Below are 18,304 nucleotides of genomic sequence, written 5' to 3' on the forward strand. Positions count from 1 at the left end.
TTTTTGTATTTACCTAAATATTACTCCCCCATGTAATAAGTGTTATATGTTATTCAACAGATGAGTCTTAACTCAACCAGCCGGTGTGACTATAGGGGAGTGTGAACCAGATGGCTCAATCATGTTAAAGAGTGCCATCTGCTGGTCAAACACAAGAAGGCAGGTCAGCAAAAAAAAGATGCAGACAATATGAGAATCCTCATTGCACTATAACAAAGGGATGTAGTTTAAATCCCAGCACCCATAACAAATATATATGACATTACATAGAATATTACAATCACAATCCAACTTTCCCCACGTCTCACCTTCTGCCACATCATCATCCACTGTTAGTTTAAGGGTCTTCCCTCGGCGGACCACTCTGACAGTGTGCCACTCATTATCATTCAGCTTCTGCCCCGCATAAAGAGTTTCTGGACCCTTACCTAACATACGGTGGGAGAGAGGTGTTACTGTCACACGTCACTGCATCAATAACCTAAACATCTTCATTATCAGGACAGGATCCGACAGTCCTGGGTGCCTATATATAATATACACAGATCTCCTGACTAGTTATTATTATCAGGACAGGATCTGATAGTCCTGGTCTCTATATATAATATACACAGATCTCCTGACTGGTTATTATTATCAGGACAGGATCAGACAGCGCTGGGTCTCTATATATAATATACACAGATCTCCTGACTAGTTATTATTATCAGGACAGCAGGATCCGACAGTCCTGGGTCTCTATATATAATATACACAGATCTCCTGGCTGGTTATTATTATCAGGACAGGATCCGACAGTCCTGGGTCTCTATATATTAAATTTTCAAAGATCTCCTGGCTGGTTATTATTATCAGGACAGGATCAGACAGCGCTGGGTCGCTATATATAATAAACACAGATCTCCTGACTAGTTATTATTATCAGGACAGGATCAGACAGTGCTGGGTCTCTATATATAATAAACAAAGATCTCCTGACTGGTTATTATTATCAGGACAGCATCAGACAGCGCTGGGTCTCTATATATAATATACAGAGACCTCCTGACTGGTTACTATCAGGACAGGATTAGACAGTGCTGGGTCTCTATATATAATATACAGAGACCTCCTGACTGGTTATTATTATCAGGACAGGATCAGACAGTGCTAGGTCTCTATATATAATAAACACAGATCTCCTGACTGGTTATTATTATCAGGACAGGATCAGACAGTGCTGGGTCTCTATATATAATAAACAAAGATCTCCTGACTGGTTATTATTATCAGGACAGGATCAGACAGTGCTAGGTCTCTATATATAATATACACAGATCTCCTGACTGGTTATTATTATCAGGACAGGATCAGGCAGCGCTGGGTCTATATATAATATACACAGATCTCCTGACTGGTTATTATTCTCAGGACAGGATCAGACAGCGCTGGGTCTCTATATATAATATACACAGATCTCCTGACTGGTTATTATTATCAGTACAGGATCAGACAGCGCTGGGTCTCTATATATAATATACAGATATCTCCTGACTGGTTATTATTATCAGGACAGGATCAGACAGTACTGGGTCTCTATATATAATATACAGAAATCTCCTGACTGGTTATTATTATCAGGACAGGATCCGACAGCGCTGGGTCTCTATATATAATATACAGAAATCTCCTGACTGGTTATTATTATCAGGACAGGATCAGACAGTGCTGGTTCCCTATATATAATATACAGATATCTCCTGACTGGTTATTATCAGGACAGGATCAGACAGCGCTGGGTCTATATATAATATACAGAGACCTCCTGACTGGTTATTATTATCAGGACAGGATCAGACAGTGCTGGGTCTCTATATATAATATACAGAGATCTCTTGACTGGTTATTATTATCAGGACAGGATCAGACAGCGCTGGGTCTCTATATATAATATAAAGAGATCTATGACTGAATATTATTATCAGGACAGGATCAGACAGAGGCCCTGATTCAGAGCCGGACGCTCTGACAGTGCGCTCGCTCTGAATCAGGGCTGGCCTTGTTGTTTTTTAGAGCGGCCTCCTGGCCGCTTGCATAGCTGTGGATGACCACCAGTGTCTTGCAAGCGCATAGCGCTCGCGAGCGGGTCTGAATCAGGCCCAGAGCTGGTTGTCTATATATAATATACAGATATCTCCTGGTGGCAGCAGTGGGATCATCTAGTCCCAGGTGCAGACTCGGGTGGTACTAATCGAGGCGTCACAAGTAGTTACATTATTACCAAGTTGACTGCACTGAGTTATAACTCTGCCTAATGAAGAGTCTCTCAAGAAAGTAAGCTCAGAGAAGGAGTCCTATCCAAGGCTGAACAAGATACAACTCCTCTCATAACTGACCACATAAACACTAAGGTGGTGAAACTCAGCCATGTGGCGGACTCGGATAGAGAACATACTGACAAAAAGGAGGAGGACTCAGATAAAGAGGCCAAGGATGAGGTGGTATGTTTCCCTATCCAAGCAGACACAGCAAGCGCCTATAGATTATTAACAAAGCTCTTGTCGGTTCTGGGGCTATCCTACTACAGAAAGAGACGGCACCATGCAGAACATACTGGGGGTGTCTGTTAAGTTACCAGTGTCTCCAGCATCCAGTTACTAGAGGGAATGAAACACTAGGTCGAGGCCTCTTCTGGTATACTGTATGCGCATTCATAGGAACTTTAATGGACATCAATACACATCTGAAGGTATTCAAGTCCATGATTCGAGGCCTCGGTAAGGAGGAGGCGCAGGACAGTACACCTAATATCTGGTTCCCAGGTCTGATGGAATGATTGCTGAGCACCACATTATGTGCCAATTACGCGTGTGATTACATTACACTTTTGGCCTAATTTGCAGCCACACCAGAGACCTACAAGTCAAAGTTCAGGATAATGGCTAAAGGTGAAGTCCCCTGATAGCTGCACACGCAGCAAATGGATAAAGGGGAAAGCGGACATTACTTCACCTGAAATTAAGGACCTTGCTGTTTTGGGGACGTTGGTCAAAAAGTTGACTCCTTAGGTCTCAGAGTGAGAGCAGAACCACAACCCACAATTCCCAGAGGAAGGGGACAAGTTTAACTGTAAAAATACAACTTGCATCAGGTCTTCACCTATAGCAGCCCCCTTTCCCATAGTGGAGTCTGCTCACCGGTAAGCAGCTGCCACCAAGTTTTATGAACGTGATAATATTGGTGTACATAGAAGCTGGTGCAAACAATGATATACTGGAGACTGAACCACAAGCAATAATCTGCAGAATGTACAAGGTCTTATGAGGTGGTAGCAAACTGTACGGCAATACAGTAAAGGATAGTCAGACCCATACCGTCAGATGGAAAAGTAGAATAACCAGTAATTTTGCAGAAATTGTCTCTGGCAGCAGGGGTACTAGTCAAAACAATCAGGGTTAGTTACAAGCAGGATAACGAATCAATGTCAGTACAAACGAGATACATAAACACTGTAAGAAGCAATAGACGAGACCTGCTGAATGCATCAAAACCTACCTGAGACTAAACCCAAAGTCAATCATCCCAGACCTCACATCACTAATGAATGAATCACCTGCTCAAGCCTGGAAGGCAGTGAAGTGTCAGGGCTACAAATAAACAATCTAGCTGAACTGATGTGCAGTGGTTATAACTGAGGGCCTGATTCAGACCCGCTCGCGAGTGCATAGCGCTCGCAAGCGGGTCGATGGTGGGCCATAGCGCACGCGCGGCATGAGCAAGCCCCAGAGTGAGTGAGAAATCACTCGCTCCGGAGCTCGCTACAAAAGGGGCAGCTGGCGATGTTGATCGACAGCTCACCCCGTTTTGAAGTCGGGGTGGGGGGGGTGGCTGCAGAAACGGAGGCGTTCCCGAAGGAACGCCTGCCGTTTGTGGGTCGCTCTATTAGAGCAAGAAGTCCACTCGGGCTTGCGAGACCTGAGACCCTACCACGGGTCTACTCGCAAGCCCGATAATCGCGACCATCGCCAGGCTGCATGCACACGCTGTGGGTGGTCACCCACAGCTGTGCGAATGGCCTGGAGGCAGGTCAGTAAAAAAAAATAGGGATGCCCTGATTCAGACGAGCGCACGCAAATAGCGTGCACCTCTGAATCAGGCCCTGAGGCTGTTCATGGTTTCAATCCCGTAGCCTGGTACCCCTCCTGACAGTACTTGCCCACCATGAGGAGGGGTCAAATGACCCCTAAAATCAGTTTTGTCCAGAAATGTATTATGAAAGTCTTCCTTTGGTTTTATGCATGCCATTATTTTGTCATCCATAACCATAAACCCTTATATGTACATAGTTAATTTAACTGTCCCCTGGCATTATTAAATCACAGTGTGGGAAGGGGGTGAAAAATTGTACAGTCATCAGATTAATAATCTTCGGGGATGTTAAATGGACCAATAGGCCCCAATTTGGCAGAGGGCATTCTGAGCCTGAGGACTCGGGTGGACAAACATTCCATATCTCTAAACCTGAATGTAAATCCAATTTTTTTATACACATGATTCAAGGAAGTTTTCAGCCTCCTCCAAAGCTCTTTAAAGCTTAGTAAAACAAAAAATAAAAATAAAAACCTCTAGAACATGTGAGAGTTAATTCAAAGTGAATGAGCCATACCTGGGTGATACCCATATTTAAATTAGAATGGCAAGACTTTAGATTTAGGAGTGTGGCACATTGTTACTGCCTAATTCTGCTGAAGTTAAGAACTCAAACCAACTGCTCTATAAACACCTAAAGCAGAGGTTCCCAAACATTCTTGAACACGGCACCCGAGAGTACCAGCAATTTTTTTTTTCACAGCACCCCCTAGGCCAAAAGTTTCTTATTGAGTCATTTTTAGATTCAGTTATGTGGTGGTGGACAGGGTTGGACTTCTAATTTTACTCACATTTTGTAATTGGACCAGCACTGGTCTTGCCTATCACACTGACCATGAATAATTTGATTTAGTTCTGGACCACCAACTCATAGCACTCTTGCATGTGCCTCGCTACACCCCAAGGAACCGTGGCACCAGGTTTGACAACCACCGTCCTAAAGTATGTCCTAGCGTCTGTTTGGTATGTTCCGTCTGGCCATTAGATGGTAGATGAAGGGCCAATGAGCTCGACAGACTGATAAACCTTGGAGGACGGTGACTTATTTTACTAAATTCATCGACTATGACCCATATAGTGTTATAGCCCTGGGAAGACGGCAATTCAATGATGAAATCCATTCACAGGTGCATCCAAGATCTGCAAGGCTCTAGCAAGGGTTCCAGAATGATCAGGTTCTGGGAACCTTCCTCCTAATGCAAATAGAAGCCTCATTAGTAATATTTGCTAAAATTGTGCCAAAGACCCCTTTATCTCGCGCCTGATGGACAGAGAAGCGCGCCATGTTATCAGCCGGTCGGAATTGCTGCTCGACTGTATTAAACATGCGAGGAAATAGTGTTCTTTGTACTTTTTTTGCTAATCTGCTTATGAATTTGCTACTTTTGCGCAAATTTTCGCAGATGAAAGTGCCATGTGACGTATAGAGCAGTGGCGGCGGAAATTGCGACAACACACTGGTGCTAAATGAGGACACATCTGTACATCACATCCTATCACAAACCCCCCTGGAGGTCTTCCTGCATGGAAGGCCACTATATTACTGAGAGGGAACGTCAATGGTCTCCAATAAACAATTATTGGGAGTATCATGCCAAAATGAAGCTTGGACCTTAACCGGGGCCAAACAAAATCCATTGGAACATATAATCCAGAAATGCAACTTTATCCACCCGAAATCCACAAGTTCCACTCTGCTTATACAGAGCGAGGAAGAGAACATGAAGAGGTAATCGAAATGTACCACATTGAATCTACCCAACTGACATTGACAATTCCTGAAATACAGCTGGGGCATTGTATATAAAAAGCAGCTCTCAACCTGAGGTACAAATACTTGCTGCAACATTCAGGAGCATACAAACGTCAGCACTAGCTGGAAGGTGGGATGTGAGGCAGGTTCCGGCAGCCATGCTTCCTTGGTGCTACGTGAGCAGTACTGTAGCTCGGTTACCCCAGCGGCTTAGTTAGTATAGTAGCCGGGACAGTCGCCACCTTTACCTTCCTTTCTTTGCCTGAGGCTCAGCCCTCGGCCGCCTCTTCTCTTGTAATTTATTAAAATCCTTAAAAATTACCTCAATGACATCAGGAGCTGTCCCACACTTAGAGGCCAACATCATCAAACTTACACTCATATATTCATCACGCGTCCCAGGGGTGTGGTATATTTTGTGGACATTTACAATTTAGAAATTAATTTCGTCAACATGCCTGTAATGCCGACATTAAACGTGACATTCACTATGCCGACAATGATGAAAAAATGTCGACAATGTGTTTATAGTCTAATTCTATCCAACGGTAGCCTTGATGCAAATGGAAATGTCAACATTTTGCAAGTGTCAACACTAACGATGTAGTCATTTTAACCGTGTTGACATCATTAATGTCAACCTTCTGCAGTCAACATTTTGATTGCCGACTTTATGACTGCATGCTGTCTACTGGGCATCCAGGTGACACATTATGCCTGATTTACAGGAGGACCAAAATGCCGTTATGCCTGCTACTTTGCAAGTATCGGTTCTGCGATATGATGCAGCCGCCTGGATCAGACCCACCATCGCTCACAAATTTTTCTCAATGTCAAACATCTGAACAACCTTTTGGTCACTCAAAATGTCCGATGGAAGTAAGCCGCCGGAGCCAGGAGAGTAAACTGCAAGAGACCCCCCTCTGAAATGGTCGCGACATGTTTGCATTTCACTCGCCACCCCCCCCGTTACCTCCCACAAACGCTGACTGTCAATCACACTGCGTACAAATCCTCACAGCGGCTGCCGTCGTAATCGCACTTGGCGCATGCGCACTGCAACTCAGACATGTGCACAAAACAAAAACAGATAAAATGGCGCAAACATCGGCATCACGTCCATGTGTTTGCTGTAGCAGGCTGACTGAGACCTAGAGCCTGACCACGCAGGTGGAGAGCTTGGCCGAGCGGCTGGAACCCTTACACAAAGACTGAAACAGGAGTCAGAGAAAGGAGGACAGCAGGATTATCCTTATGTCCTCTCCCTGCTACATGGTGAGAGAACGGAACTGTGCTTGATGGCTTGCCTCTGGGCTGTTATAGACTTTATGGGGGAGGTTAATGAGACTGGTTAATACCCTCGCATGTTATTTAATGTGTTACAGTTGTTTCTATTACTATTGTATTGCACGTTTTACATTATTATGCAATAAAGGTGCTTTTCTAACCTTCTCTCCTTCTTACCTGTACCGAAGCTAAGGATCAGGGCCACGCTTAGTGAACTATGGCCCTGATTCAGATCCACTCACTGCCGGAGGCAGCTCGCAGGTCTGAAGGGCGTTTTTTTTGTGTGTCCGGCCTTCTGGCCACTCGCTAAGCTGCGGGTGACCACCGCTTGCAATGAGACCCTTGTGGTACGGTCTCGTCTGCCGCAAGCCCCAGTGAGCTTCCGGCTCTAATAGAGCCGGTAGCTCATTACTGACATCACGAGTGATGTCAGTAGGGCTGCCCCCAAACGGCAGGCGTTCGTTCGGGAATGCCTCCATTTGGCAAGCCACCCCCCCGAGCTGTAGACAGCCGCCCCGTTTGTAGCGAGAAATTCACTCGCTCTGGGGTTCACGCGTACGCACTGCCCAGCCATTGACCCGCTTGCGAGCGCTATGTGCTTGCGAGCTGGTCTGAATCAGGCCCTATAGTTCCAATAACCGGCATCTCACTAATGGTGCATAGCAAAAAATGTACTTTCCACTCCTGAATGCATAAAACGCTCTCCCGCAGAGTTTATTTTTTTTTATTGCAGACTCCCTCTTTCCCAAACTTTGTTGATCCCAGCTCCCCTCCATTTTAATAGCTGATCATCATCATCTTCCCATTAGATCTGTGGTCCAGGCATGTCTGAGTTGGCTGTCCTCAACAATTTCCCTCCGATCTACCCCAAAATGAGAGTTTCATCCTCTTTCTTAAGAAGAAAATGGCATGAATACATAGAGGACAATAAGGCACACTGGGATTCCCCAGTAAATGTTTGGGAAGCGGATACGCAAGGATGGATCACCTCTTATCTGGTGAGAAAATGGACGACCTACGCTGGCAGATCTCACCTTACATGCCCTAATGAGGTCCTCCTATGATAGATGTCACTTCCTCCACTTTGATGCACCTAGGACTCCTATGCTCAGCACCACTGCGGTCATTTCAGATCCACACGGAGCCGCTATACAGCAGAGCCTGTTGTTACCACGTAGACATAGGGGTCTAGTTACTAAGCAGTGTTAGGAGACAGAGCGAAAAGTGATAAGGTGCCAGCCAATCAGCTGCCAAGTGCCATCTCACAGGCTGTGTTTGAAAAATGACACATGGGAGCTGATTGGCTGGTACCTTATCACTTTTCACTCTGTCTCCTAACACTGCTTAGTAACTAGAGCCCTTAGTGTATAACAGCTGACTTTTTTGTTCACTGAACTGTCCGTACTTCACCGCGGAACAGTGATCCTGCCACTCATGTGCACAACCAACAGCATTTGTCAGACATCACGGATCCCATCGGAGGTATACGCAGGAGAGGTCTCTCCACTTTCAGTGCTGGTTTAGCACAATCTCGGCAGGTTTGTTTTTCATTTTCTCACGAGAGACTTCTGAGATACGGACGCACTTGGAGATCACAGGTACACATCCACTAATGTGGATTATTAATCGTGTTACCTACTAATTGTTCCCCGTTTGCGGGAGATTTACTACACATTCATCTGTCATACTAAAAATGTATTCCAATTAAGCTACGAGTACTACGATTTGTATCCCTCTCTGCACTGTTGGATCATTACTCCAATTGTATTTAATCTGTGCTCTTAATTACGTGACTTTTGCTGTTGTACTGAAGGAGTTATATTTTTGATTTTCATTGATCCTGTCTGGACTATTTTTTATATAAATTTTGTCATTTTTATTTTTTATTTATTTTTATGGATATTTTTATGTGGCCACATTGTTGTTTACTTATTTAGTTCTTCCAGTGGTATCAACCACTCATGTCCACCTAGGTCCATTAGGTCAGGTATTTACCAATACTATATTGCACCTATAGTACTTTTTTTTTTATTTCTGTGTTCACATTGATATTTTATATTTAGACATTAAATATATGCACTCCCATTTTTTTGTTTTCTTTGTTCTTGCATTTGTTAGGTGCTTGCCATCCCCATTTGGTGAGCTGCAGTTTTTACCCCACAACAGATTAACACTGAAGCGCCTAGCTTTCTCTCCTCCTATGATAGACACCTTCACTCTCCCTCACCTGATACTTTAGATAGTCATACAAACGATTAACACCTTATTTTACTGTTCTTACAGAACAGGCTCAAATGTGCCTTTTGTCAAGGACCAACATAAAAACAGACATATAGGACCTCATTCAGAGTCGGTCATAAGCGACGCCTAACGATCGAGAAACAGAAAAAAAAACAATCGCGCGGCCGGTCGGTCGCAACCAAAGTGACGCCCATACATGAACAATGCACCTCCTCTAGCTAGCGATCGAGTCGAACGTTGTCAGTCGCTGTATGTGAATTTTCCTCTGATGGTTGTGGCCGCTTGTGTTGTGTGCAAATTACACCAAAAACGCATATAATAAGCCATCCCCATGAAATGTATTTATTTTTATTATTCGCTAATGCAAACGCAGCTGAATCAATTACAAGCCAATTAGCAGTGTTATTAGCAACAACAAACGATTATTAGCTGCTTGCATTGTGTGGCACAAAATAGAAACATCAAACATAACATCAGTCACATTCGATAGTATCGATTGTACTCTGGGGCTTGAGAGAGCACATACCCAACCTCAAGCTGTATGATCAGCCAGGCCTCTAACCTGCTCACAGAGTGACGTTTTACTACTTCCGGCCTTCTATGTCGGTCGTAGCAGGAAATTTATGTACGCCCCTAAAACGCCCTGAAAACGGTGAGGAACGCCTGCGTTTTTAGACCACCACCCCTGTCAACACCCACAAACGGCCTTTCATGTCAATCAACTCCCGGAAGCCACTTCCTGCTCGTAAGCCGTACGATCGACAGCATTTTGGATTGCAAGATCTCGTACGCACATGCGTACAACTAACCGTACGCATGCGTGGTTTGGAAACATCGGATGTGTACGACCGAGCGGCCGCTTATGACCGACTCTGAATGAGGTTTATAACCTCTATGTCAGACCCTTCTGCTGGAGCTAAATTTACATCACAGATACTGCAAAGCATTTTCATATGTACTTCCCAGAAATATAATCTGCCTCCACTTTTGATATCTTTGTCTTCCTCTATACTCAATGAGCCCCATCTACCCCAACTGATCACAAAATTGAGAACGTCTTATTGATGACATATCGGCTGAGAAGACTGCTTCCACAATTTTTTTACTGCCCTCTAATAAAATTACCTTCTGATGAAGCCGTCGATGTCATAGTAGGTGGGGCAACGCATTGAGGAACTGCCAGTCACCCAGAGACCAGCCGGTAATTTAAGACCTAGTTAAGACCCTCTGGATATAGCTGCAAGATAGGGAAGCAGCCAGCAGCTGGGAGGACAAACTGCGCTTATTCACCATAACACAGAGGACGTCAATCACCACCGAAAGTGTTTATGGAATTCATTCTGCCAGGAATGGAGTATTACAAGCTATAAATTTATTGGGACATTCCCTTGATTCTAAGCTGTGTGGGGAGCTGTTTAAAAGTATCAATATACAGAATCCTTGGCTTGTTCTAAAGCTTGCTACAATCTAACAAACTGTTGAATCAATTGCATGATTTACACTGTAATAACACTATATGACTGCTACAAAACCCTCGCATATTAAGGACTGCACAAAGTTATACGCATGCTGCACTTTGGAACATTAACAACATTGCTGCTCTAATAACCCTTATACGCTAAGGACTGCAAGTTATTTATGTGCATGTTGTATTTTGAAAAGCTGCATATATTTTTTTGTGATTGTGATATTCCTGTGTAGAATGATCATTTTTTTTTAATGATGTTGAATTATTGAACATTCTATGTTTTAATTTACCGTCCAGTGTCTGTATGATTGTAACATACATTCTTTATTGAGTCATTTATTCTGACAATCAGGGCTTCTATTTGTTTCAGTTGCGTATTCTTTTTAGGGGTTGGTAATGGGATGTAGTTTGAAAGCCGACAGTCTAAATCCTGACCGCCGGCTTCCAGACGTTCTAATCCCGGCGTGGTACTAATGACAGGTGTCTAAATCTAGACGCCTGTCATTAACTAGACGCTGGAAGACCGATGCCCGGGATCCGAATCGAAGGGATGCTGGGCGCGGACAGCCACGCGGGGGGGGGGGTTAGGTTTAGGGCTCCCAGGGGGGACTTAGGGTTAGGCACCCCCCAGGAGGTTAGGCTAGGGGAAGGGAGGGTTAGGCACCCCCGGGGGGAGGTTAGGGTTAGGCACCCCCTCCGGGGGACTTAGGTTAAGGTGGCGGGGAAGGGGGGATTAGGCACTTAGAGGGGGGATTAGGGTTAGGCACTTGGGGGGGAGGTTAGGGTTAGGCACCCCTAAGGGAGGGTTAGGGGGGTTAATTAGGTTAGCGATACTTACCTTAGGGACGATCAGGATTTTCACCCTTGCCGGGCTGCCGCTGTCGGGATTTGAAGTGCCGGACATGTGTCCGGTGGTAATACCTACTACACCCGTTGGTAATAACCCGGGTTACTGTGCAGTGTGAAAGGGCCAGGTCGAGAGACCCGGCATTTCAACCTTGGTCACGAGAAGAGTTGAACGCGGGTTCAACCCGGCTCATGGGACAGTGTGAACGGGTAACTCGGGTTGATGTGACCCAAGTCCCGTACATTGCATAAGAAGAACTAAATGATGGGCACTCGTCGACCCTCCTTACACCGCATCAGCTGGGATTCCCCCATGACCGATGATCCATTAAGGGGGTCCATCTGGCCCTTGCTGCTGTCATAGCTTCCTATCATGATCGGACTTCCCAGTATGTCATACTTTGGGCCTGGTTCAGAGGTGGACCCTAATATGAGTGTCGACCTTCAGTACCTGTCAACCTTGCTACTAGTTGACCTTTAGTGTGTCGACCTATTGCCTGTCTATCTTCCATTGTCTACCCAAACATTGTCTATCTAGACAATGTAGATCTAATGACCAGATACAGACCCTAATGGCGCTGCAGTGTAGTTTGGTTGGGTGTTCTGCGCTTGTTACTCTGTTTGTGAAGCTGCTGTCCATAGAAGGTATCCGGCCGTCTAGTATGATTGCTGTCCTGCGGATGCATTTTTTTTTTGTGGAGTCATAGCGGAATATGTAAATGCCACTTTCAACCTGACCCTTGTGCCCGAGCGTGTGCCAGACAGTGCAAAACCTGAAACGCCCACTTTCAATGCCTCTGGTCAATGCAAATCTGCAGGTGGTTCCAAACACTGCACCCTCAGCACACCATTGCGTCCACCATTCACACTTGCACCAGCCTATGGCTTGCGGTTTGTCTCCTTCTGAACTCCGGCTTAACATGGTTGCAGCGCTGTGTTTGGAAATACCTCCGGCATTCACCAACTAGCCCGTGACACTCCCATAACATGCCCAGGAGACGGCCTCCTTCCAGTCACATGGTTCTGCCTCGTCGGTTCTAATACCAGCGCCTCCATACACAATAGCGGACTCCGCGTACACTCAGGGGAACACATGCGCCGTTGGGGCTCTCAGGACTTTTTTGCGCCTGCACAGTAGCAAATAACCGATCAATTGCGGCATTGCGTCCATCTCTAAATCAGGCCCTGAGTCTCTACGCCAAGAAGGCTTTTAAATGAAATCTCTGTTTAGAATCTTTGCTATCTGTAATGTTGGGGGTCCTTTGCTAGGTTCCTTGAAGATATTCATAGTTCCCCCACCACCTCACTGTTGGTTAATGGCCTAAAAGGTGACCCCCTTATTATGGCCTGGGGCACTCATCAATGCTGCCTACTTTACCCCCTTTATTTCACTGGCCTAAGAATCCCGTCTTCAGATTCTAAAAGCTGGTATGCGTTTCAGGGGGATGCAGTTAGGATGCCGACGGCCGAAATGCCGGCTGCCGTCTTCCCGACCGTTTAAACCCGGTAGCGGTCTAATGACAGGCGTCAAAATCTCTGTCATTTTACCTACGCCGGGAGCCCGATGCCCGGCGTACCGTACAAAGGTAAGCCTGGCGGCAGGTGCAGACAACCGCGGGGGGGTGGGGGAGTCAGGTTAGTGTCCCCGGCGGGGCACTTAGGGATAGGCACCCCCCGGGAGGGTTAAGGCTAGGCTAGGGAAAGGGGGGGTTAGGGCTAATTCAGCAATGCACGTATGTGCAATGCTGACTGCAGATTCCCGATTATCAGGAATCTGTGCATGTGCAGGACGAATCCCGCATGATGGCACGCAGCCCCTTCTATGCATCTGACTGGTGACGGAGGAGGGGACGGCCTGTGTTCCTGGATACGGGTCGTATCGGCCTCAATTTCCTGGAGTGGCATGCCAGTGGATGCTGTAATTCAGCCATGCGACATGTACGCCGATGATGCAACTTAATTATGCACGTCCCTGAAAAGGTGTTCAGACGCACAGACACGACTGCGTTAGCACCACCACACCCCCTTACCATCGACCACCCCGTCACCACCCACAAACGGCACGTCCTGTCACTCATGCTAGCGGAGCGTCTGTGTACAGGCTGCGAACGCTTCCCGATCGCATGGACTAGTTCGCGCACACGTACTTAGTCTTGTACGCATGCGCAGATTGCAAACATCGGCAGGCAGCGTGCGAACGCAGCCTAGCGAGCGGGTCTGAATCAGGAGCGAATCGTGTAGTGGATATGCGGCATTAGAATCAGGCCCATAATGTCTACTCGGAGGATCTGGTATGTGGTTAGGATGAAATGGAAACTGAACAGTCGATATTCCTTCTTCCTGCCCCTATTGGTTAATATTCTAAAATGGGACAGCGGCTTTCCCCTTTACCTTGTGGGCTGGTGCAGCATTTCCTCTTCTCTGTGGCTGGTGCAGGATTTCTGCTTCTCTGTGGCTGGTGCAGGATTTCCGCTTCTCTGTGGCTGGTGCAGGATTTCCCCTCCTCCGTGGCTGGTGCAGGATTTCCGCTTCTCCGTGGCTGGTGCAGGATTTCCGCTTCTCCGTGGCTGGTGCAGGATTTCCGCTTCTCCGTGGCTGATGCAGGATTTCCGCTTCTCCGTGGCTGGTGCAGGATTTCCGCTTCTCTGTGGCTGGTGCAGGATTTCCCCTCCTCCGTGGCTGGTGCAGGATTTCCGCTTCTCCGTGGCTGGTGCAGGATTTCCGCTTCTCCGTGGCTGGTGCAGGATTTCCGCTTCTCCGTGGCTGGTGCAGGATTTCCGCTTCTCCGTGGCTGGTGCAGGATTTCCGCTTCTCCGTGGCTGGTGCAGGATTTCCACTTCTCTGTGACTGGTGCAGGATTTCCGTTTCTCCGTGGCTTGTGCAGGATTTCCGCTTCTCTGTGGCTGGTGCAGGATTTCCACTTCTCTGTGGCTGGTGCAGGATTTCCGCTTCCCTGTGGCTGGTGCAGGATTTCCGCTTCTCTGTGGCTGGTGCAGGATTTCCGCTTCTCTGTGGCTGGTGCAGGATATCCGCTTCTTTGCTCCAATATTATGGCATTGCACCAAGCACAACATTATACATGGAGTAACCACAAACTGTACCCAAGGCTATCTCTCACTTTTATTATGTACTAGCGAACCGCCCCGGCCTTCACACGGGAGTAATTTTGAAATAACGGCAATAGTCTTATAAGATCGTCTTGTAGATTACAAGAAGTCAAGACGTAAAGATTTAGTTTTGAGGGGACACACAAAAGGGCCATGTAAAGTTGTCTATGAGAAAAACAGTCTCCACTCAGGTCACCTGGAGCCACGTTACGTGTTTTATGTATTGCCATGACAAAGCAGCCTCTTACCGGGAATGTAGCTTGTTTCAAATTAAAGAATCATTTTTTACATAAATTAAATAGCAATGGTAAAAAAAAAAAAAGAGAAAAACTGAAATTGTGTATCAGTAATCAGGGATTACATCAATTGTTATGGAGAGACCGGATAATACGTATCATTCTCTACATGGTATAAGATAAACTCCAGCGTTGTGATAGATCTTTAATGGATCAGGCAGCGTAAGCCAAGAAAGACCTCGGATATCTGTTTTTTCATGGACTTGCGTCACTAAAATCGTCACTGCTCGGCTCCCTATTGTCATACATTACTGTGTCATACACCTAATCCTTCCTCCACACATGCTCTATACACCAGTGACATCTACATCACTAATATCATCACTGCTCTGCTCCCTTGTGTCATACATTACTGTGTCATACACCTAATCCTTCCTCCACACATGCTCTATACACTAGTGACAGCTACATCACTAATATCATCACTGCTCTGCTCCCTATTGTCATACATTACTGTGTCATACACCTAATCCTTCCTCCACACATGCTCTACACACTAGTGACAGCTACATCACTAATATCATCACTGCTCTGCTCCCCTGTGTCATTCATTACTGTGTCCTACACCTAATTCTTCCTCCACACATGCTCTATACACTAGTGACAGCTACATCACTAATATCATCACTGCTCTGCTCCCTTGTGTCATTCATTACTGTGTCCTACACCTAATCCTTCCCCCACATATGCTCTATACAATAGTGACAGCTACATCACTAATATCATCACTACTCTGCTCCCTTGTGTCATTCATTACTGTGTCATACACCTAATCCTTCCTCCACACATGGTCTATACACTAGTGACAGCTACATCACTAATATCATCACTGCTCTGCTCCCTTGTGTCATACATTACTGTGTCCTACACCTAATTCTTCCTCCACACATGCTCTATACACTAGTGACATCTACATCACTAATATCATCACTGCTCTGCTCCCTATTGTCATACATTACTGTGTCATACACCTAAACCTTCCTCCACACATGCTCTATACACTAGTGACAGCTACATCGCTAATATCATCACTGCTCTGCTCCCTTGTGTCATACATTACTGTGTCATACACCTAATCCTTCCTCCACACATGCTCTATACACTAGTGACAGCTACATCACTAATATCATCACTGCTCTGCTCCCTTGTGTCATTCATTACTGTGTCCTACACCTAATCCTTCCCCCACATATGCTCTATACAATAGTGACAGCTACATCACTAATATCATCACTACTCTGCTCCCTTGTGTCATTCATTACTGTGTCATACACCTAATCCTTCCTCCACACATGGTCTATACACTAGTGACAGCTACATCACTAATATCATCACTGCTCTGCTCCCTTGTGTCATACATTACTGTGTCCTACACCTAATTCTTCCTCCACACATGCTCTATACACTAGTGACATCTACATCACTAATATCATCACTGCTCTGCTCCCTATTGTCATACATTACTGTGTCATACACCTAAACCTTCCTCCACACATGCTCTATACACTAGTGACAGCTACATCGCTAATATCATCACTGCTCTGCTCCCTTGTGTCATACATTACTGTGTCATACACCTAATCCTTCCTCCACACATGCTCTATACACTAGTGACAGCTACATCACTAATATCATCACTGCTCTGCTCCCTTGTGTCATTCATTACTGTGTCCTACACCTAATCCTTCCCCCACATATGCTCTATACAATAGTGACAGCTACATCACTAATATCATCACTACTCTGCTCCCTTGTGTCATTCATTACTGTGTCATACACCTAATCCTTCCTCCACACATGGTCTATACACTAGTGACAGCTACATCACTAATATCATCACTGCTCTGCTCCCTTGTGTCATACATTACTGTGTCCTACACCTAATTCTTCCTCCACACATGCTCTATACACTAGTGACATCTACATCACTAATATCATCACTGCTCTGCTCCCTATTGTCATACATTACTGTGTCATACACCTAAACCTTCCTCCACACATGCTCTATACACTAGTGACAGCTACATCACTAATATCATCACTGCTCTGCTCCCTTGTGTCATTCATTACTGTGTCCTACACCTAATTCTTCCTCCACACATGCTCTATACACTAGTGACAGCTACATCACTAATATCATCACTGCTCTGCTCCCTTGTGTCATACATTACTGTGTCCTACACCTAATTCTTCCTCCACACATGCTCTATACACTAGTGACAGCTACATCACTAATATCATCACTGCTCTGCTCCCTTGTGTCATTCATTACTGTGTCCTACACCTAATTCTTCCTCCACACATGCTCTATACACTAGTGACAGCTACATCACTAATATCATCACTACTCTGCTCCCTTGTGTCATTCATTACTGTGTCCTACACCTAATCCTTCCTCCACACATGCTCTATACACTAGTGCCATCTACATCACTAATATCATCACTGCTCTGCTCCCTTGTGTCATACATTACTGTGTCATACACCTAATCCTTCATCCACACATGCTCTACACACTAGTGACAGCTACATCACTAATATCATCACTGCTCTGCTCCCTTGTGTCATACATTACTGTGTCATACACCTAATCCTTCCTCCACACATGCTCTATACAATAGTGACAGCTACATCACTAATATCATCACTGCTCTGCTCCCTTGTGTCATACATTACTGTGTCACACACCTAATCCTTCCTCCACACATGCTCTATACACTAGTGACAGCTACATCACTAATATCATCACTGCTCTGCTCCCCTGTGTCATACATTACTGTGTCACACACCTAATCCTTCCTCCACACATGCTCTATACACTAGTGACAGCTACATCACTAATATCATCACTGCTCTGCTCCCTTGTGTCATACATTACTGTGTCATACACCTAATCCTTCCTCCACACATGCTCTATACACTAGTGACAGCTACATCACTAATATCATCACTGCTCTGCTCCCCTGTGTCATACATTACTGTGTCACACACCTAATCCTTCCTCCACACATGCTCTATACACTAGTGACAGCTACATCACTAATATCATCACTGCTCTGCTCCCCTGTGTCATACATTACTGTGTCATACACCTAATCCTTCCTCCACACATGCTCTATACACTAGTGACAGCTACATCACTAATATCATCACTGCTCTCCTCCCTTGTGTCATACAT

The 18,304-nt window shown here is 45.5% G+C and overlaps 1 protein-coding gene across 28 annotated transcripts in view; it reads right to left on the minus strand.

The window, feature by feature from the left end:
• Positions 1-18,304, minus strand: part of NRXN3 (neurexin 3) — a 637,781-nt gene that overhangs the window by 261,707 nt on the left and 357,770 nt on the right. For all 28 annotated transcript variants that reach the window (XR_015874809.1, XR_015874808.1, XR_015874807.1 and 25 more), the window contains one exon: positions 309-428. Coding sequence is in view for 25 of the 28 variants with exons in the window: in XM_088460858.1 (XP_088316984.1) it covers positions 309-428 (120 nt within the window). In the remaining 3 variants the exon portion in view is untranslated. The remainder of the gene's footprint in view (positions 1-308; positions 429-18,304) is intronic.

This window comes from Taudactylus pleione, unplaced genomic scaffold (assembly GCF_031769625.1).
Source record: "Taudactylus pleione unplaced genomic scaffold, aTauple2 ptg000987l, whole genome shotgun sequence".
NCBI lineage: Eukaryota > Metazoa > Chordata > Amphibia > Anura > Myobatrachidae > Taudactylus > Taudactylus pleione.